Raw genomic sequence first — 20,988 nt, 5'->3', positions numbered from 1 at the left:
CATAAATCTATCATTGTTAAACCATTCCAATTTATTTCTTTGAATGCCTAAAATATACATATTTCACAAATTATTACAACAAGGGATATTGCAGTGTTATGGCCTAGTTATGGTACCCATGTTTTTGAGCGATGCGTCCCCACTGTGGCGTTACACACTCACACGCTTCATGGCTAAATTATCTGTGGAAAATTTACAATGAAAAGATCTGTTGATCAGCGTGGTGACAGCGAGAGAGGAATGTGCGCGCGCCTGTTTATTTGACTTGAATTCCCCACAGTGCTCAGAAATTCTCCTTTCTCTTTATTCATGTTTCATTGAACTATTAAATCTAAATGAAATATACATTAGGAACAGCCCTCACTGTCATCAAAGTCACCGGTCATGACTCAAGCACAGAGCGGGTAAGCATGATTTATTATTAAAGATATATACCTTTATATATAATTTCCAGATTGCTAAAATGACTTGGACGACTACTAACATTCTTAAAGAGTAAAATGCAATTTCTGGCTTGTATTGAATACAACAAATGCAATTTTTAACATCCAAGTCAAATTTACCTTCATGACTATGAATGCTCTAGGGATTTGGGAAAAAAATAAAATAACTGTTGGTTTTGAAGTTAACTGTACAACGAAATAAAACTGCTGCAAAAGAAAACAAAGCCACTTAAATCGAGAATACATATATTTACAAAACAAAGAACATTCAGACCCATTGAGGACAGCACAGCTAAAAATAAATGACAAAGACGAGTGCTTCTGTCAATGAAGTTCAAGCTCTGCGATAATTAGATGTCTAAGTTACGTTCAAGTTAAGATGACAGCAGGACAGAGGAGCGGGACGCTACCCACAGACCAAGAGTAACCCTACACTGCTGCTGCGCCGAGACGGGTGTGGAGTGTTTGTCGAACACGGACAGTTTCTGGAATGTACTAGAACAAAAACAGTCTACTACATCCATGTGTGTGTGTACACACACACACGCTCAGACACAAACATGTACTGTAACTTCTGTTGCTTCATTAATTAAACGCCAATCAGAAGGAAAGAACAAACAGAGCAGTCAGATAAATAAAAAAGGTGAGTGCTGGAGAAGAGAGTCCTTTCTTCAATCTGTAAAAGAAAAGAAAGACAGAAACTACGGACCACTTCTCTCCCAGGTGTCTCTTGGCTGCTCCGGCCTGTTCTGGTCAGTTGGTCCTCACAATTCTTACTGGGTTCTCACTGATACTGTGACTCCTGACCACACAATGGGGTTTAGGGTACTACATGTCAGAGGTGGGTGGTGATTGGCAAATGACGAAGAGAGTTCCTGTTTTAAAAATTTGAATTTTCACGTGGACTTCTGCCGATAGTGAAGCGTCAAGTCCCCTCCGCTCTTCCAGATAAAATGTTTAACTGTTCGCAGGTCCATGTTGGGATCCAGAACCTGGTTGGAAGATTAGAAAAATAAAAAATGAACGTTTAATACAATGACTTGGGATGCACAAGGTGTGCTCATGTCATGACGTCGGGGGGGCTCACCTGGTCTTGACACATGAGTTCGATCTTCTCCTCGGCCAGCATGGCCATGTCCTCCTCCTTCTCCTGCTCCCCCGGCTTATCGTTGGCCGAGGAGCTGGTGGTCTGCGACTCGTTGTCCAGGTTGATGATCTTCTCGTAAACGTGCTCCATCACCTTCCTCACCTGGAGCATGTCGCTGGCCGAGAGACGATCCCTGCAGAACACACGGCGGGTTAAGTCAGCTCAGTCAGGCGCGCCGGCTTTATCAAAAGGCAACGCGAAAGAAAGAAAGACAGACACTCACTTCTTCAGAGTCTTTGCACCGGAGGAAGAATGGGGCTGGAGGTAGAACGGGATTTTGTTGAACTTGGGCATGTTTTTCTGGAACAGAAGAGGGACGATAATACACGCAAATCATTATGACAGGAGCAAACCGCCACGTGCACCACGTGCCGTTTCACAGAGATGCGAAAAAACACAGCGACATAACCTTTCCGTAAATAACGCCACGTATGATACGATGTATGATTGAGTTCAATTTAGCTGCTCCAGTTTCATGGTCCTGATGCTGTGCGTGCTGACTCAGTGAGACACAGAGCCATCGTTAATGTTATGAGTAACACCTGAGCTTTCCCTACTGCAAGTCCAGTCTGCTGTGAGAGAGAGCGGTCTATTCACTACTTTAGGAACTACCTGTATGACATAATTTCACTTCCTCTACAGTCACTGACGTCTTTAACAGCGGAGAAGAGGAGAGAATGCTTGATAGCATTTTGCGTATGCTTGGCTCAGCCGTCATGATTTCCTGTGTTTTGAAACTGATGGTTTGGCAAACGTGAGCGAGGGTTTGGAACCACCGGTGTCACATGAGCGTTACATATACACATACCAATGTGCATTCAGTGGACCCACACAAAAAGTAACCACATTTGAATTGAGTCTATCTAACCTGTAATCTAAAGGTGGAAATACAGTTGTACTCACGTCTACAGTTATATCAATGACCCACTGTGGAACCGTCTCGTTCAGCAGCATCGATTCAGTCTCTCCACCTGAATCTCTACATAGCAACCTGCAACACAACAAACAGCACATCAGAGGCAATAAATACTGTCAACATTTCTGTTTAAGACAACTATAAACTGATGACACAAGCACACATTACAGTGCACACTGCAGTTTTCAGAGTTAACATTTAACCTGTACTGATAAGGGTGTTAGCGAAACATTACCTGAATAAAGTCCGGCCTCCTGCTTCCCCGAAGATGACTGGCGTGTGTGGTGGCACTTGGAAATATCCATTTCCTTTCTGGACCCTGTTCTCCTGCTCTCCGTTCACTGTGGACACAAGAACACGATCCTACTGTAAGACGGACTGAATGAGGCTTTAGACGCCCGCCGCGCACTGACGGCAGCAGGAAATGAAGTTGAGAGTGCAGCCAAGTGGTTGAAAATACAAAGTGGAGCAATGAATACACGCACACTGGTGTTCCCAGAGTTTCATTGCAGAGGTTTGGATGATTTGGCAGTTTAGCGCCTCCTTACCGTGGTTCACCTCGTTCTCTTCCTCGTCCATGGGGTTGATGCGAGTTCTGGGCCAGAACTCCAGCAGAGCCTGGAGCAGCAGTCCACCCAGGTTCACTGAGACGGTGGGGCAAAATCCAGTTAGCAGGGGTGCAATATTATGTTAGCTTCAGTTCAGCATAATTCACCGGCTATGTGTATATAAAATGTGAACAGGTCAGATATCTCACGCTTTGGGTCGGATCCATCAGAGCTTGAAAACCCAGCGTCCTTTGCAGACACCCAGGCAGCGAAGCAGTCGCTCTCGTCCAAAGTGATAGTGAGCATCTGTTGATTAAATAAAAAGAGACTATGAGACCACTGACCAGGCTCTGGGAGTGTTTCTGAGTTTAGAAAAGTCACAGCTGCTTACAGATGAAAAGCTTCTTGCATTACCGGGATTGTGACTCACCCCAGTTTTAAGATCAACAGAGAACCAGTTTGGCACGTAGACCATCTTGAAGCGCTTTTTAATCTCTTCATCGAACTCCACTTTCCCCAAGTCTTCACCCTTGCAAGCCTGAAGTAAAAAAATACACATGAGGGGAATTCAAACCACAGGAATCACACTTTTGGGTTTTTTTCATTTGCAAAAGTCTTGGATAGTACCCGGTACTGTTTTTGGTACCACAACGGTCGAGTTTCCAAGCGAGCTGAGCCAATACGATAGAGTTAAAGCACTGCAGACTAACACTGCAGTTAATCGTCACTTGTGTGACACAGGACATCCTGCCCGCTGCCGTCAATAGTGGCCGAGATTGTTTTGGGCCAGAATTTTTTTAAATGGCAGCCTGTGAAACTTTGCTTTATGATTGACGAAGAGCAGACATTCCTCTGTTTGGTTGACGATGAAAGGATTCAGCGGGTGTCTCAATGAAGACGTGAATCTGCCTCCAACACACTTAGAAATAACTTAACTACGGAGGGGAGTTTACCTTCAGGACATCCCAGAAAGCCACGTTGTTGTTGGTATCTTTGGTGAGTATGTGTCTCTTGTCATTCAGAATGTGGCACTGTATGATACTGGCACCTCCTGCAAACACAACACAGGGTTGTACTTTATAGAATGTCCAGGAGACCGATGTAGAAAGAGGCTGCCGATAAAAAAACATGTTTACCTTTGATGACTTGTTCTGGCTGAGTGCACAATGGTGTCAGAGGGGTAGTGCAGTCGTTGTCATACTCCCCTGATGACCGGAAGTTGTGCATTCCCTTTAGAGACTGCACACACACACACACACACACACACACACACACACACACACACACACACACACACACACACACACACACACACACACACACACACACACACACACACACACACACACACACACACACACACACACACACACACACACACACACACCATTAGAGAGTCGGCCCGGATTTTAATAATCGCTTCCCAACTCTCCCTTGCAGCAAAAGCGGCGATTAATGTAATGCAATTATCTTTTGTGTATCACCCACATCGTCAACGAGCTGGTTTAAACTCGTACAGAAATCACAGGGCGATTACTACTGAATAGCAGTAGGCGTGGCCGCGCGCGCATGTCCGTCTACACTGTATTCCGTAGTCGTTATGCTGACAGTCGAGCAGTGATCTCAGAGGATTCACGCATGCTTACCCATTTATTAACGGATGACTTGGTGGTGGAGACCCAGATTGCTGGAGGTGGGTCAGCAGATCTGTCCAGTTCCATCTGAGCAAAAGAGAAAGACAGCAAAAGGTTGAATGGGGCCAAATGGTTGGCTATGAGCACAGGAATGACAATACAGTAAAACTTCTTACAATAAGCTCCGTCACTGCTAACGAAGCAAAGCTTCTGTTTTTGAGCAAAGTCACATGTAATATGCATGCAACAGAAACAACAAACCGAGGTAAAATGAAAGCACCATTAATCACAAAGTACTGCTCTCCACTACAGAAAGACACCAGGTGAAAGAAAAGCTCAGCATTCAGACAAAACCCGTACTGCTTAATAACAAACTTTTACAATTAAAAGCAACAGAAAATAACCTTTTCAACTTTTTTTTTAAAACTTGTCTATGAAACACCGTAGTGTGTCACAGAATTGCACCATTTTTTTCCAAGTTAACGTGTGCTGGCTGCTCCTTACTTTGAGCACCGGGGCCTTCTCCTCGCAGATGAGCACGCGGATGTCTGGGTTACGCAGGTCAGTGCAGTAGATCTTTTTGTCTCTGCCTCCAGAGTAGACGTGTGTGAAGGCCTCGTTGACCTGCAGGGCCCAGACCCCTTCATCGTGCACCCGGTACGTGGCGATGCACCTCTGCTGGCCGAGGGACCACAGGCGGATGGTCCCGTCGGAGCTGCCGGACAGGCACTGTGGCGAAAAGGACAGCAGGTTTAGATTTTAAAAACGCCTGTTTGACAGCTGCCATCACTGGATATTTTAGACATCTCGACTCACTTGAGTGCCGTCTCGATTCAGCAGCAACGACTTGACGTTGTCCGTGTGACCTTTCAGCTTCATCAGTTTAGCACATGTTCGAGGATCCCACACTCTCAGGACCTGAAGACAGAAAGTAGGGAGTGAAGATGGGCACTTCTTTATTACATTGACATGCACAGTAGAACCAGATTACCGGGACCAAACATAGTAAGATAATACTTCAATTAAAGCATTCACAGAGTTTCAAAGTAAGTTTTTAAACTAATGAATTATCACACAGATGTGTGATACAGGAAACATCTTATGAACAGCTCAACAGAAAGGAAGGGAAAATGGCAAGTGTAGTGCAAAAAAAAATCACATATGACAAATGAGATAATCACTGTTGTTTTAATCTACTTTCATTGTACTAATAGTGTGCATGCGTGTGTCGTCCCACTGATGAGAACCCAAACCTTTTCTGTTGATCCAGATACAATGACTGTGCCCATCTGGTTCATAGCCAGACTGTAGATCGAGTCCTTGTTCCCACTGAGTGACGAGGCTGTTGGAGACGGATTATAGTGAGTCCTCATGTACGGAACGTCTCTCAGAAATACACATCAGACATTACAGAACAATACAAATGCACAATAATCAAAACTACAGTTTGTATAGGCCAGAAATTGGACCACTTGTCACCCAGAAACAAAAAATTTGGGACGCACATCTCCGACTTTTTCACTCATGATACCCGTACTTGGGCTTTGGGCATCGGCCGATACCGAGTACAGACAACACTGGTAATTAATAAGCTCTATTCCTCACTGCGTGGAAGTCGGTCAAAACATAAACAGGAATTTTGACCAACGTTTTGACTATATAATGTATATAAAACTACAATTGAATTGGACAGTTTGCCCCTGTTGTCACAGATATCCGATCCAGCTATTCAAGCCAGCATCGCTCCAATATACAACTTCCCTACAAGCAATACTCACTGGTTACAGTGTTGTTGGAAGCAGTGAGTGCCGTCAGTGTGTTCACATCCCAAAGAAAGATCTGCCGGTCGAGACCTGCTGATGCCACAAGCTCCTTGTCCTTAGCGTAAGCCAGAGCCTTCACATAGTCCTTGTGTGTTCGTAACGTTGACATGCAGAAGCCTTTATGCGCGTTCCATACTTTGACGGTTGTGTCTGATGAGGCAGATATCACTGAAAATAGAAGACAGTGAGAGTGGATCAGATAAAGTCAACCAGAACAGTAGAATGAAACAGGCAGCATTAGATGCTGAACACTGCCTAAACCCTAAATAACATAACAGATAGCAATCACACTCACATGTTTTGCCATTGCAACAGAGAACTATGTCATTAACCCAGTCCGTATGATGCTCCATCGAGGCAATGTACGGGTCCTGCTGCAAAGAAACAGAAGAGAAATTAAGACACTTACACTATACATAATGAGGAAACAATATGCATGTGACCACACAGCTGCCTGGTCACATTCTGAGTGTATATTTTAATAAAGATTAAGAATCTAAGAAGCCGTACTTTATGCTGGTAGACACTCCATATCCGGATGATAGAGTCTCTTCCAGCCGTGAAGAGCCGGTTCAACGCAGGGTCAAGCTGGAGTGCATTCACCCCATTCCGATTGTACTTCTCCACCTCATCTCTAATGACATAGGACACCTGGAACACAAAGAGGAGCGTGAGCACTGAGGTCAGACTCTGTTTTTCCCCACAACACACCCACTAGCTCGTGCACCTTCCGAGGTCCAATGCTCTTCATTGCAAGGACATGCCGAGTTAGCTACGGAAATATATAGACAAGCTAAATGACACATATATTTGGAAATTGATAAATATCAAGTAATATTAACAATGAACAAATTCAGTACTTATAGGTAACTTTGATTTGGTAGCAATGTGCACAGGCGCGGTGCACGATGGAACCAGCGAGACACGTACGTTATCCCAGCAATTAGACCGAGCCCAGATACAGTGTAGCTAAGCTGCCGTCAACGCCGTGACAGCATAAAATGCAGCGTAGACATCGTATTAATCATTTGAGTTCATTAACGAGCTTGATAGTAGTGTTGAAACGGATTTAACGCGTACTTCTGTGATAACTGCTTAGAAGAACATGTTATCGCTTGGACGCCAGCGTTAGCAGAAGACGCTAAAGACTAACGGAAGCTAAGCTAGCTCGGTTAGCCGGCTTGAGTCATGACTCATAAGAGCAGCGCTGCCTTTAGCGGGCCATTTTTGCTGTGAGTCAAGTCTCCGTGAAGCACTTTTTAAAGCTTCCACACACTTAGCACTAATGAAACTATTAAAATGTACCTGTACTTTTCTCCGCCCAGCAGCATTTTGCCTGTGATGGGTGGCCATCTTGCATGTTGACAGTCAATTCATGTGATGCTACATCCGGAAAAAAGGAAAACATATGCACCTGAGCTTTATGGGTAATGTGGTTTTCCCACTGTCTCCTAGTTTCACTGCAGGAAGGGTCTGGTACACCAGATAAATGTTTATGATAGGGGACCTTAACATAAACATTAAAATGACACGACATTAGATATCTGCCTGGGGCACCCAAATATAAGGGCTTCTAATGGCTGTAGTTATAGGCTACTATGTTGTATCCATAAAATAAGACTACATTGCATTTTAACATACTCTCTAGTACAAAATGGCCATAAGGTGCTTAGTTTCTCACAATCAGTGCTAGTTCTGCCCATTTAGACACACGTAGGCAGGCGAACACCAAGCAGGCCTTTAATCCTTTAAATAACGGCTTAGAATACATCAGAGGATAACTACTCATATGGTCTCCCTCAACACATGGATGTGCAATACGAATGTTGACTCAGTGTTCAACCTCATTAAGATTGTGTGCCTCGTTGCAACCTTCCCTGTCAGTTCTGAAAATGTTGTATTTCATTGTTGAAGAAATACAGAGTCCCAGTAGCACAATGGGTCTCCAAATAGGCCACTAGCATCTGTCTAAAATGTGTACATTTTTAAATGCTGATATTCCCAATCCGTCTTGTCTTTGGTTGGTAAAGATCAGAGAACAAATCTCCCTCAGTATGAAAAGGTTGACTCATAGAAAGTCCACCGTTGGCCACTAGAGGACGCAGTAAGAGACCAAAACTGGAGGCCTGGGCCGCAGCGCCTGGTCATCCAAAACCACCACCATTCAGCCCATTGGATGCACAGTAAAGAAATGCTGACAGCTTGTGTTAAACAATAACCCTTTACGGTTCATTCAAGGGCCACAGGTTTTGATTCCAAATCGAGTTTTTGACGAATTCAACTACGTGGTTGACAGTGAAATCACTTGCTGTAAGTCTTGCTTAGCACATGGCATGCCTTACTCTGAACTACAATTCGTCAAATGTCAAACCTGGTGTAAATGCAACATGGAATATCCTATTATGTAATATAAGTCAAAACAAGTTCAGATAATTTCAGAAAACAATATGTCATCCATGTCACAAACACAATGCTGACATTAGGTTACTAATGTTTATTATGTAGATAAGCTATACAATAGCCCATAACTGCGCAGAGTGCTTCTTTCATCGTGTCCCTTGTGTTTTTTGCGATTTGGTGGAGTGGAAAAAGTGCCCGCTCTCATATCTCTGTCCTATTTGAGTGGGACATGTAGGAGCGGTAATCCCCCGCGGTCCGGCAGCATCCTCCCTCCCTCGTGCTCTTGCTCAAGGGCAAATCGAGGCGCTCATCTCCCGTCGCTGCGCAGCTGCTGAAGACAGCGCAGCATCCTCTCCACGCTCGGCGGGCTCGGGGCTGAAGAGCCACTCGGATGGAAGGACAGAGGGCAACCTGCACGTCGCACCTGTGGCATGGTTCAAAAATGGTTCAACATAAGGTGATTAGACGACTGGCGTTGGTCTAGAGCTTTGTGCGCCAAACTTTTGGATTGTGGTGATAAGACGCACTTTTTTTTCTGTCCTGTTGGATTGGAGTTTTGGTCCGTCATGAAGAACGACCCTTGACGGCAAGACATGGATTTTGCGCGGAGAGTTTGGCTTTTCCTTCGTCTAAAACACGAAGAACTCAACTCTGGAAATGATGCTGTAAATCTCAGAGTTTCATATGTAAGTAGCCCTGTAAGGGGCTTCTTTATTTTTTTTATTATTTGTAATTAATATTGAGCGTGCATTAATTTTGTGGCCACACAGACAGAAAAGTAAATGTCTTCATAACATCATTTGTTAACAATTTGGTCTTCAGCTTTTCCTTCTTTTCCTCCAGTTAAAATGGGTTGATGGAGAACTTCTACACACAATGAAAAAAAGAACAAATTATAATCATTGCTTCTTTTAAAATCTGGTTTTAGGTTTAATCTATAATCTAAAACAACACCAACTATGTTATGTATCATTAAAAAATATACATACCAGAAAGTGCATAAGGCAAAATATTAATTTAATGTTTTCATGTGAGCATTAAAGGCTTACACTTACTTTCATGATCTCTCACTTCTGTGACACATTACATAATGCCATGTGAGGCACATTTCAGTTCCATTTTCCTCTTTCGGTGACATCTGTCACCTCCATCTTCTTGTCCCAGTGGTGTAACTCATGATTAGTTTTAAGATGTTTTTGGAGTCAAACTCAGTCGAGCATATCTGCTGCGTCTCAAGCAGCAGATATCATTAAAGTAATTGTCCTCAATGCATCACCCTCATGATTTCACCGCTGTCTCATTCTGTAGGTCTATACCTTCTGTAACCGACGTATTTAAGCTATCTGATGCAATTACTTTGAAAGGTTTCTGCAGAAAAAGTAGGTCATCAGTTCAGCCATTGCAGGATCACAGTATGAAGCGCTGACAGGGCACAGACACGTTGCATGCGCCCAGTATAGAACAGACAATATGTGCAGTCTGACTCCAAGTATGTGCTGGAATTTGATTTCCAAAAGTTTTAATGTCGTTTTGTTTTTGTTTTTTTGTTGTCATGCACAAGTAATCAGATTGTTTAACTTGACGGTAAACCTTCTGTCAATAATTCCACATATGGCACGTGTTTGTACAACATACAACATACATGAATCAAGAGTCTTGAACAAGAAAGAAAAAAAAATCTGAACAAACTTAAACAACTAATTTAAAACATACAATCTCTTGAAACCATTAACAAACCTTTATAGACCAATGTCAACAAAACAGTCCTAAATGAAACCCCTTATTTGAGATAATATAATAAATGTAAATGGAGGGAAAAAATAAATCCTTGATGTGATATCCTTCTGTCCTCAAGCTTCTGAGGGATTGAACCCCATGAACACAGAGAACCACAAAACCCAGATATTAGAGTAAAAGCAACAGAAAAACACGACATTCACAACAACATTTTTTGTTTAATTAATAGTTTGCGTACATATCCTTTATTATATTTGGCAAATAGTTTAAGTAATGCAGTGTTGTACATATTACATAATGACCATAATGACAACGAGGTGATCACACTTGGTCTATTTCACAGACACAATCTGTTATATTAAATGCAGAAAATTCACAAGAAACATGGAATACATGTTTTCAGGCACTTCAAATATTAAGAAGAAAATTTGGCAAAAATGCTCTAATCGGAAAATTTAAAGTGCATTTTTAAATTAAAATAAAATATATAAAACTCTATTTTAATAGCTTCAAATGATAATCAGTTACCAAAGTAACAGAACACGTATCACCATTTATATGACCCACTATTGATAACTTATATGAGAACATTCTTAAGGAAGAGTGTCAAAGTGTGGTCAGCTGATCTGGTCCCCCCTCTGCAGTGTCCATGTAACAGTATTTGATTACTTGGAATTTAAGCTGATAGAAATAGATGTGAAGACGGAGCAAAGCTACAGTCCAGTTAATAATAATAATAGTGAGTGTAACAGATGCGGAAAAAATGGCACGCTGCATGGAGCACAGAGTCGATGTTGTTTAGCATCATTTCAGGGAGGCAGCGTATATTTAATATGAAATCATGATCTCTTGTTGTGTCCACACATTTCAAATGGTTACAGTATATGAGAGTTTGAGCTGGATATTTGCCAGAGAGACTGAACCTCACACAACAACAAAATGGCAAAGTGTCTCAAAGCTGAAAGGAGTTGAAGTGATGTGAAATGACGTGATTCATTCGTTTGTCCACCAGAGAGCACTGACAAGTGGTTCTTTACACTGGAACATTTTAGTGTGCATCTTCGTTCGTTTATGTTGAACAATTGCTTGTGGCCAATATTTTAAACCCCCAAATATCAATATCGGCATTGAACTCAATATTACAGTATCGGTCGGGCTGTAGTTCAAACTAGCAACATTCTCACTACAGGTTCACTACACATCACTTCATTTATTGTTCAGCTCTCCTCTGTGAGAATTTTAAACAACATTGCACAACACATGTCAGGCCTGTGTGTGTGTGTGTGTGAGTGTGCGTGTGTGCGTGTGTGTGTGAGTGTGCGTGTGTGCGTGCGTGTGTGTGTGAGTGTGCGTGTGTGCGTGTGTGTGTGCGTGTGTGCGTGAGTGTGCGTGTGTGCGTGCGTGTGTGCGTGTGTGTGTGAGTGTGCGTGTGTGTGTGTGTGTGCGTGTGTGTGTGTGCGTGCGTGTGTGCGTGAGTGTGCGTGTGTGCGTGCGTGTGTGCGTGTGTGTGTGTGTGTGCGTGCCAGTCCACTGCTCCGCTCTACTTTAAATCTAATTATCATAATTATTTGCAGTGATGATGAGCATATCACATCTGGCTGTTATGGAATTAAATTTCATTCAACTAAAATACTTTTTTTTATTTCCTAGTGTGTAAATCTAACCAGTGCACAGAGGCAGATATTTTCTCTCTTTGACTTGAGAACAATATTATTCATATGTACTTTGATTATGTTGTTCGCTACAGAGCAGAGGTCATTGTCAGATATCTTCTTACTGGTCTGTAGTGTTTGTTACCGTTCAAAGAAGACATGCTGTGACTGTGTTTCTCTGGAGGATACATCACGTCCTGACAGAAATAGACTTTATCTGCTCTATGACGTTGCAAATGGACCTTAACCTATTTATTTTGCTGGCGAATGGGAAAGCGCTGGATTCAGTGTATGAGATGAGCTGATCTGAGATTTACCTGGGCCAAATAAGCAGATCATGTGAAAGCAGATAACTAGCGTCTGGCTGGACGTGTGAAGGGATCAATGCATTTCAGGACGGGAGGAGATGGAGAACTCGCAGAGCTTAGTCAATATGAATAGGATACAATTTTCTCTGTCAAAAGGGCAACAGAGAAATGTAATCCTCTCTTTGGAAAGCTTTTCCAGTTGTTAAAATATCAGCCTCTGTCACCGGCTAAAATAAGGGAATGATCTTTTAGTAAAAGAAGGCCTCTAGTATTGTCTGTATTTAGACAGTGGCTTTGGTTTCTGATCAGATTATCTGCGAACTCTACTTATTCTTTATTTAAGTGCAGAGGAACTAAGTTTGCCAATAAGAAAAAAGGAAATTAAGATTTTAGACATTCGCAGGTAATATTTCAAGCTATTCAAATTATATTTAGTAACGTCTCTGGTACAAATAATCATTAATTTGTTAATTTGAGTGTGACATTATTAACATGGTAGTAAACTGGAAAGGCACTAGAAAGCTCTTTTGTACTGAAGAAAATGCATCATTACCAGTTTGTGAAGTCAAGTTTCAGGAGAACTGTCTTATATGACTGAATCATAATCTTTGTACAACAGACGTTTATTGGAACCCTGGTCCAACAGAGTCTACTGAACTCTGCTGTTCCCCGTAGCTCTTTGCAGCGTCTTTCAGCTTGGGGTTTTGGTTCTATGTCCCGCAACTTAACTTAATTGCAGCTTAAAAAAGCTCAGAAAAACCAACTGTATGCCACCTGCGCAACACCATACAGCAGACAGATACATTTAGCAACTAGCTGGCAAACATATTGGGGCATTTAGAAGCTCAGGAGGAGCCAGAAGTTTCTCCCAGGGGTTGGTTGAGACCAAAATAGAGCTAAACGTTAAATTTCATTTTCGACCCACATTTGTGTGCTTGTCTAAAACAAGTCGGCTGAATGTGTAGATAGACAATTGAAAGATACACATTCCCTAATAGCAACGTATCTTGTAAGATCAGAATGTAACAATTATGATTTAAACAGCCTGCACTTTAAAGGTGCAATATCCGAGATTTCATTGGCCCCCACATGGCTCTCAACATGTCGAAGGGAGGCGGCGGCTCATAGCTAATGGTGCTAACAGCGCTAACAGTGCAAACTACGGCCAAAAGTGCTGAGATTAACAGTGTTTACCTGAGGGGGAACCGGAGGTTGGGTGCTGTGCTTCTGCGACAACACCGTCGGTCAGTGCGGCATTATCAGCAGTGCAGAGTTGCGGCTAACTTTTCACGGTACACGGTTTAATCTGGAAGACATTTTTGGCTTTTAGGGGTGCGTTTTGGTTTGATGTTAAAAATGTTAAAAACGTCTTTAAGGTTGCTGGCAGGTCGATGTCAAGGCAATGTCCATTCCTAAATCAGTGCTGCTGGTGAAAACCTCCGGTCAGAGCTGCAGACCGTGGTCTTAATCCCTCTGACTGACAACTATGGCTGCCCTAGTTTGACAGAGGCAGTTGGATAACAGGGAGCTGCTGTTGGTCAGCTGGAAGGTGAAAACATTTATATCATGTGTCTGGTCCTCCCTGAGTACCATCCACCAATCAGAAAATCAGAGGCAATGCAATGATTAAAGCCTTTATATATTGCAAAAACACATTGTTAGTAAACAAGAAGAGTGTCAGTGACGGAGACATACCTGTGTGTTTCTGTATTTCCTGTTGTTTGATTGCTGTGTTAATGAGTTATAGTGTTTTCTGTTTTTACAGAACAACTTTTATATTATAAATACTTGTTTAATCATTCTGATGTTATACGTTTGTGTTTGTAGGAAAATGAGACAATCTCTAAAGTGCAATATGGTCTCTCCTTGTACCTCCGTTTTGGTCTCCACCTGCTCCTGAGGAAAGTGTTTAGCTATTTAGCTTCTAAATATTCCACCATGTTCACAAACTAGCTGCTAATATTATCCGTCTGCTGTTTGGTGCTGAGCATGTACAGTTAAAGCTTTTTTGCTGAATATTGCTGCCTGCTGCGGCTGGATATGAAGCTGATGAGAGCCGTGAGCTTCGCCACAAACAGCTAAAGTTCAACAAAACCAGAACAATGAGCTGAATGACACTAAAACGCTCCGGGGAGCTGATGGGAAATAGAGAGTCGGGTGGTAATTATCTGTCGTCACTACAAGCGACCTCTCTTGACATTATACACATCTTATGATCCACATAGAAATATTGATTAAAGCAGCTTTCAGACTGAAAATATGCCAACTAAAAAGAAACTGGCATATTTACGTGGCGACAGAGAAAGTGTCAGTGAGTTGGAGTGTTCGTTCAGACAGAAGGCAAAAATCCAGTATAAGAGTAAATTGGGGGAAAACGTTCACCACTGGAGATGCAAGGGAGGCATGGCAAGGGCTCAACTCCACGATTGACAGATCCTGATCCTGCATCTTTTGCTGAGCCGCTTAACATTTTCTACAGAAAGTTCAACAGATCATTACTACAAGAAGACTGGAACCAGCAGTCCCAGTCCCTCACGTACGCCGGTCACAGAGGAGAGGAGGAATGAGGTTTCCACCTTGTTCAGAGTAAATCCAAACAAAGCTCTCTGGCCCAAACAAGCTCAAAGGCAGAGTGCTTTCTCACCTGGGTGATGTCATGACCCAGCTCTGTCAGCAGCTCCTTGACTCCAAGGAGGCCATATGTGGGAGCCCTATGTGCACACGTTTGCTAGATCTATGTATGCTTGTATTGAAAGAAGTGCCACATCCAAGAAGCCATGTTGTTCACAAACTGTCTCATAAGCCTGTGTGATTTATATTTGGATGATTCTCACCCACCTTCCTCCATCTCTCCTCTCCCTATATGTTCAACCCCCCCCCCCCCACTTCCCCGCCCCGTAGCTGTAAGTAAATTCTAGTACAGCAGAATCAGGATGAAAAGATGGCAACCATGCTGTTACCAACGGGTCCTGATGGCTTGCGGCGGTTCACTCGCGAATCCATGGCTGCGCTGGAGCAGCGGATTGCGCAGGAGCAGGCCAAGAACGTCAAGGACTGCCACGAGGCTCACAGGAACGCAGAGTCACCCAAACCCAGGCTCGACCTGGAGGCAGGCAAGCAGCTGCCGCGCATCTTCGGTGACATCCCTACAGAACTTGTCGGGGTGCCACTGGAAGACATTGATCCGTTTTACTACAAGAACCAGAGGGTGAGAGCTTCTTTGTACAAGGGTGTGTGTGTGTGTGTGTGTGTGTGTGTGTGTCTATTCACAAAGCAGAAAGGCCTTCATTTCTGTTTGTTTTTTTACATTTAAAATTTAGCCAAATTACTTAATAGGACGTTGTGAGGAGATCAGCCACATTTTACACCATTTCAACAGACATCTGATAGGAACATGGGCCAATCAGTTCAAAGCCACATCAACAGCTTTAAGTCCACCTATTTGAAGGTGTTGCGTGGGTCAATGAACATCTTCTGTTCCTACTGGCTACTAAAAGGTCCCTTCCTAACATGCTTCCATCTGAAGTGATTGGGGATGAAATCCACAGTCGTCGATCTGTGGAAAAATATATTTCAAGGTGTAGCTGAAGTTATTATGAGGCTTCAGCGGTCTGAGGTAATCATATGAAAGTCCTTGAATGTTACAGTCTTTGCTTCCCCGGACTTTTTCCTTAGAGAGACATATAAGTAACACAAAAAGGAAATTTGCTGCTAAAAAGGCTGTAACTTTGGAAGAGACCAGTTTTGTTTGACTAACTCGTACAGTTGAAGACTCATAGTACCTTCAGCTAAACTTTGGAATACATTCACTACGAAGGGATCTCTGTATGAACAGGAGGAAAGAGTCAGCAAAAACGTACACATGGGCACCTGACTAAGACAGACTTAAGAAATATTGTGAAACTTATTCTTTAATACCACGACTGAATGATCGTTTCCAAACACATCTTTGAATATTCACTGCCATGATTGCATCTCAAACAAACTGGTTAAGGGTGTGAAAAACCTGTGACTGGAGATTAATCATTGGCATTTGAGTATCGTCAGTGATGCTGCTATTTTTCTGATACACGATAAATGATCAACAAAGTTGTCCTCTGGACTCTGATATGTCTGTGATCCTCCTGATCAGGATCCTCCTGAATTTAGGATACCAGAGCGGCTGAGTCTTTTGTGGACGCAGAAATAAGATTAGCAAGTTTTGATATGCAGAGTGAGTAGATCAGGCTGTTGCCCGTTAATGGGCCGCTTATGGGGAGATGAAAAAAACGGACGTGGCAGTCATTCGCAGGGTCTCTTTGTTTTGGCATGTCATGCGCTGCTGGATGGGAGGATTATCCAAAGACGGAAAAAATATTTAAATAAAAGCCACATCTGTTGGGGAAAGGTTCTGCCCCGCTTTGGAGTTGGCTCCATTATCTCAACTGGCCCCGCTGGCTGCGTGTGTATGTGCACTTGCAGCTTTCTTGGAGGCAGACGTGCTTGCGGGGGAAGTTAACACCGATGGTGGACTCAACACTGCTGTTATATGATCATCGGCTGCAGGGTAAAGAAAACCGCTGAACTGCGTTTCTCTGCAGAACTGGACAGAAAGGAGCCTGTACATGAAGGGAAAACTTGTTTGGGAAAATGCATTTACATCCTGATGACTTGTTACAATTTTGTTTTGTTCACAGAAGTTAAGCAATGATATTTGGAAAATGAGATATTTCTCACTGCTGATTTCTGTTTTCTTTCTGTTTTCTTTTACAGACTTTTATAGTACTTAACAAAGGGAAGGTCATCTTCAGATTCAGTGCCACATCTGCAGTTTACATATTTAGTCCATTACACTTCATCAGATCAATCGCCATAAAGATTTTAGTCCATTCATATCCTTTTCTTGGTTACCCAGAGCCTGTTGTGTCTCTTCCTGCCTCAGACATGTAAAATAATCATGTAACTGTTTGATCTTCTGTCAGACCATATTACCCCTCACTTTAATTAGTTTGATATTAATGACATTTGTGATAAAGTGCTGGTGGGTGAACGCCCTAATTGGCTTTAAAAAGATAGAGATACTAGAAGTGATGTAAGGATATATTAATAGCCTTATATGATAACATGAAGATGAGACTGCTGAGAACACACCACCGTGAAAAGTTTCCACCTAAATGATCATTTTATGCTGTAAAGAGAGATTCCACTTCTTGCATCTCATACTGGCAGATAAGCCAATCTCTAATATTTACTGATTTCCACCCGAAGGTTTCTATTGGATTTTTTTCATAGTCCCATTTTTGAAACAGCTTTGTAATGGTCCTCTCTGGCATTGCAAAGCAAATCCCCTCATATCCCTCTTTTAATCTCTGAAATAAAATAAGAGCAAGGAGATTTGACATCATGTGACGGCTGCATATTAGTTCTCAGATAGCCGATTTGTACTTTGCATGTTCCTCTGGATTTCCTCTGTGTTATTGATGACAAATCATCTATTGATCAAATCATATTTTATATAACATCTTTTAACTGTTATTGATTGTTAAATCACAAGTGAAACTGGCATCATGTTCTGAACTGCATTTGAAGAGCCCTATTGGGGGGGGGGGAACTGTTTTTCATCATTTTAGTATGTAATATAAATGTATTTTAGATCATTTAGATTAGTTGATAGAAACTAGTTACTCTTTAGATGATTATTCTCATGACTTTCTAATGATTTGATTCTGCTAGATTTTTATTTTTATTTTAGCAGCTGACTGATCCTTTGTTATTGTTGCCATTTTGCTTCATTCATCCATAAGAGAGAATGATACAGCTCTTACTTAAAAATTCCATAACCTGCATTTACTGTATTTCTAATACTGTTGTCGCACACAGTGATGGTTTATCCTAATGGGTATATTTCATAGGATTACAAGAAACATTGTGTCATACATTGTTGGCTTATTTGACTGTAAGTTACTATTTCACAGTAATTTCCTTAACCTCTATTCCACATTGTTCAGCTTGTTCATCATGTTCACTATACTGACTAACTGCTGCTTCATGGCCATGTCTGATCCGGCACCATGGACAAAGTACCTGGAGTAAGTACACATTTTGTGCTTAAGTTAAAACTTTTGTGTCTTGGACATAATTTGAAACTGTGCTTCATGTTTTTCTAATGTGGAGCTTTGTTGGGATTTGTTGTTTCGTTAGTGATGATTGAGGAATCATGACATGTAAGTATATGATGCAAGTGGTATATACTGTAGTCAGGACGTCCCAACGCATGTTAAAAGAAAGCATGTGGTGTCGAATGAAACTTAAAAAGTCTCTTAAAATTCTTCAAAAATATTGTGATGTGCATGATGTGGAAGATGTGGCCGAGTTGTCATCATCAGTGGGTCACATGCATTTTTAGCATGCAGCATGCTAATGTTATCTTCATTGATTTAATTTGTTCATCTACTTTTGCACCTTTAGACATTCATTTACTATGAATAGATGTGAAAAGACAAGCGGTTTGTTTCCAAGAGTTAGATGACAATATCAACTATACTCTTATATACGTTAGTTAAATGTGAAGCTACAGCTAGAAGCTGATTAACTTAGTTCAACGTTTGCGTAGCGAAAACAGGGAAACGGCTAACTTTAGCCTGTGCTATTCCTAAAGTAACAAAAATTTGAGACTTCAGGAACTTACTGTTCCCAGCTAAGACATAGCTTGGCATTGAAACTGTTTATACACTTCTTTTTTTTAATACATTTTTTACAAGATATAGCATGTGTGAGCTTTAGACCTTTTGGTATGAAGACTTTGTTCGGACAGAGTGAAGCTAGCTGTTTCCCCTTTTCCAGTCTTTGTGCTAATCTAAGCTAACCAGCGGCTGACCGTAGCTCCATATTTGCTGTTTGACTGTGGCAGACCTGAAGTAAAAGACTGTTTACAAGTACGGAACGAATTGGAATATGAATGAACTGACCACTGGAAAGTCTTCACCGTGTCCATAGACTTACATTATTTTGCATATGTTTGTCTTTGTAAACATTGTACAGGTGTTAATGTAGACTGCGATGATATATGTTTAGGCCTGCTATTTCCGGTCTTGCACACAATCAGTGACATCACTCCTCCATATTTAAAGTTACTATAACGTTAAATCTGCTGTATTCAAAGCATTCGGGTCTGAGAGTGTTAACACATTTATTTTCCATGCTTTGCCTTTCGGTCGTTGTTGATACGGATAGTGGTTTATGTTAATGCTGAAATGCATTTTCGACTGTAGCTCTTATGCAACATTTGATTCAAAGCTAAATGCATTTACTTTCCCCTCCATGAATTTTTTTTCAGGTACACTTTCACTGGCATTTACACTTTCGAGTCGGCGATAAAGATTTTAGCAAGAGGATTCTGTATAATGCCGTTCACCTTCTTGAGAGATCCATGGAACTGGCTGGACTTCAGCGTCATTTCCATGGCGTAAGTAACAGTGTCATTCATGTTTCACTCATATTTCACTTTACATTAGCAGTGGCTTGGCCTACATTGTGCAGAAACATCTACTTAAAAAGGTCCACCTCAATTCATAGTTTTTATGCTTACTGTAGCAATTTGATTAAGATTAAAAATATATATATTTTTCAGTAATGCCAAAGTGACTGTCAGTAATTCCTCAGTCATCCTGAGTAGTGATTTGAAACACCACGACGATAAGCCTATTGTTGATGTCATAGATCTGTGTGCCATGACTCACTTCCCATGATGCAGGTGGCAGATTAGACAGGTGACCTCTCGATGAATTGGCACAGCGTTGTCTGAGACCAATCATCCTGATAGGACATTTGCTTTGTTTGAAAACAGCGAGACAAAATCCCTTTAACAGCGCATAAACACGCTGAAAGCTGTCATCACCTTCAGCGATTATTTTGTTTTAGATTAATTATGGTTCAGTCATCTGTCATTTCCTCTCACAGGTGATCAACCCATGCTGTTCTTGTTGTTTTAACTCTTAAGGAAGCAATAAGCATTGTTTTTATATTAACAGTGGATCACATGACTACTTGTATGTGAAAGGGGTTGCTTGAACCAGCAGAGAATTATTACTCGTCTGCAGTGCCACTCAGTTCTAAGGAGCATTTTAGAGTCTTTCAGCTGGTTGTTTTGGTTTTAGTTCACTCATAGCTCTCGTGTTGTTTTCGGCTGAGTTGGTGGAGACCAAAACAGAGCAAAAAGAAGAATGAATATTGCATTCATTAGTTGGATAGAAACTCCAAATGAATGCTAATGCTGCTCCGTATCTGCTGTATGGCAATTGTTTGCTAACACGTTCGCTACATCAACTTATATGCCAGTGTTGTAATTTTTTAATTGTTTATACAGTTCAATCTACATGAATTTAAAGAATAAAACCAAGTT

At 41.8% G+C, this 20,988-nt stretch overlaps 2 protein-coding genes across 5 annotated transcripts in view; one reads left to right on the top strand and one right to left on the bottom strand.

The window, feature by feature from the left end:
- Nucleotides 1-10: 10 nt before the first annotated feature.
- Nucleotides 11-7,897, bottom strand: LOC142956050 (WD repeat-containing protein 48). 3 transcript variants are annotated; one of them, XM_076097348.1, is made up of 18 exons: nucleotides 7,817-7,897; nucleotides 7,022-7,162; nucleotides 6,807-6,885; nucleotides 6,467-6,679; nucleotides 5,942-6,030; nucleotides 5,505-5,606; nucleotides 5,193-5,417; nucleotides 4,701-4,775; nucleotides 4,191-4,293; nucleotides 4,008-4,105; nucleotides 3,485-3,592; nucleotides 3,264-3,360; nucleotides 3,055-3,150; nucleotides 2,742-2,847; nucleotides 2,494-2,581; nucleotides 1,814-1,890; nucleotides 1,531-1,723; nucleotides 11-1,435 (listed from the first exon to the last, which is right to left on the bottom strand). In XM_076097348.1, exons 1-18 carry the CDS (start codon nucleotides 7,862-7,864, stop codon nucleotides 1,340-1,342), a joined length of 2,034 nt encoding a protein of 677 aa, XP_075953463.1. In that variant the 5' UTR covers nucleotides 7,865-7,897; the 3' UTR covers nucleotides 11-1,339. The 3 variants fall into 3 exon arrangements, with proteins under 3 accessions (XP_075953463.1, XP_075953464.1, XP_075953465.1); XM_076097349.1 differs by having other exon boundaries at nucleotides 6,807-6,882; XM_076097350.1 differs by having other exon boundaries at nucleotides 7,823-7,872.
- Nucleotides 7,898-15,543: 7,646 nt separating this feature from the next.
- Nucleotides 15,544-20,988, top strand: part of LOC142956589 (sodium channel protein type 5 subunit alpha-like) — a 32,270-nt gene continuing 26,825 nt past the window's right edge. Inside the window, exons 1-4 of one of the 2 annotated variants that reach the window (XM_076098248.1) lie at nucleotides 15,544-15,816; nucleotides 17,361-17,479; nucleotides 18,587-18,676; nucleotides 19,924-20,052. In XM_076098248.1, the coding sequence (XP_075954363.1) occupies nucleotides 15,550-15,816; nucleotides 17,361-17,479; nucleotides 18,587-18,676; nucleotides 19,924-20,052 (605 nt within the window). In that variant the 5' untranslated portion in view covers nucleotides 15,544-15,549. The remainder of the gene's footprint in view (nucleotides 15,817-17,360; nucleotides 17,480-18,586; nucleotides 18,677-19,923; nucleotides 20,053-20,988) is intronic. The other variant, XM_076098247.1, reaches the window with a different exon arrangement.

This window comes from Anarhichas minor, unplaced genomic scaffold, assembly GCF_050575085.1.
Source record: "Anarhichas minor isolate MPS153535 unplaced genomic scaffold, ASM5057508v1 ptg000024l, whole genome shotgun sequence".
Taxonomy (NCBI): Eukaryota; Metazoa; Chordata; class Actinopteri; order Perciformes; family Anarhichadidae; genus Anarhichas; species Anarhichas minor.
Note: the sequence above shows the minus strand (reverse complement) of the source record. Positions and strands in the feature narration are given on the sequence as shown.

Coding starts and splice junctions, on each gene's coding strand:
- LOC142956050 (XM_076097348.1), bottom strand. CDS start 7,864: ATGGCCACCCATCACAGGCAAAATGCTGCTGGGCGGAGAAAAGTACAG. Junction 6,680..6,806: donor CTGTTGCAATGGCAAAACAT/GTGAGTGTGATT, acceptor TTCTATTTTCAG/TGATATCTGCCTCATCAGAC. Junction 5,418..5,504: donor TGAATCGAGACGGCACTCAA/GTGAGTCGAGAT, acceptor TTTTCGCCACAG/TGCCTGTCCGGCAGCTCCGA.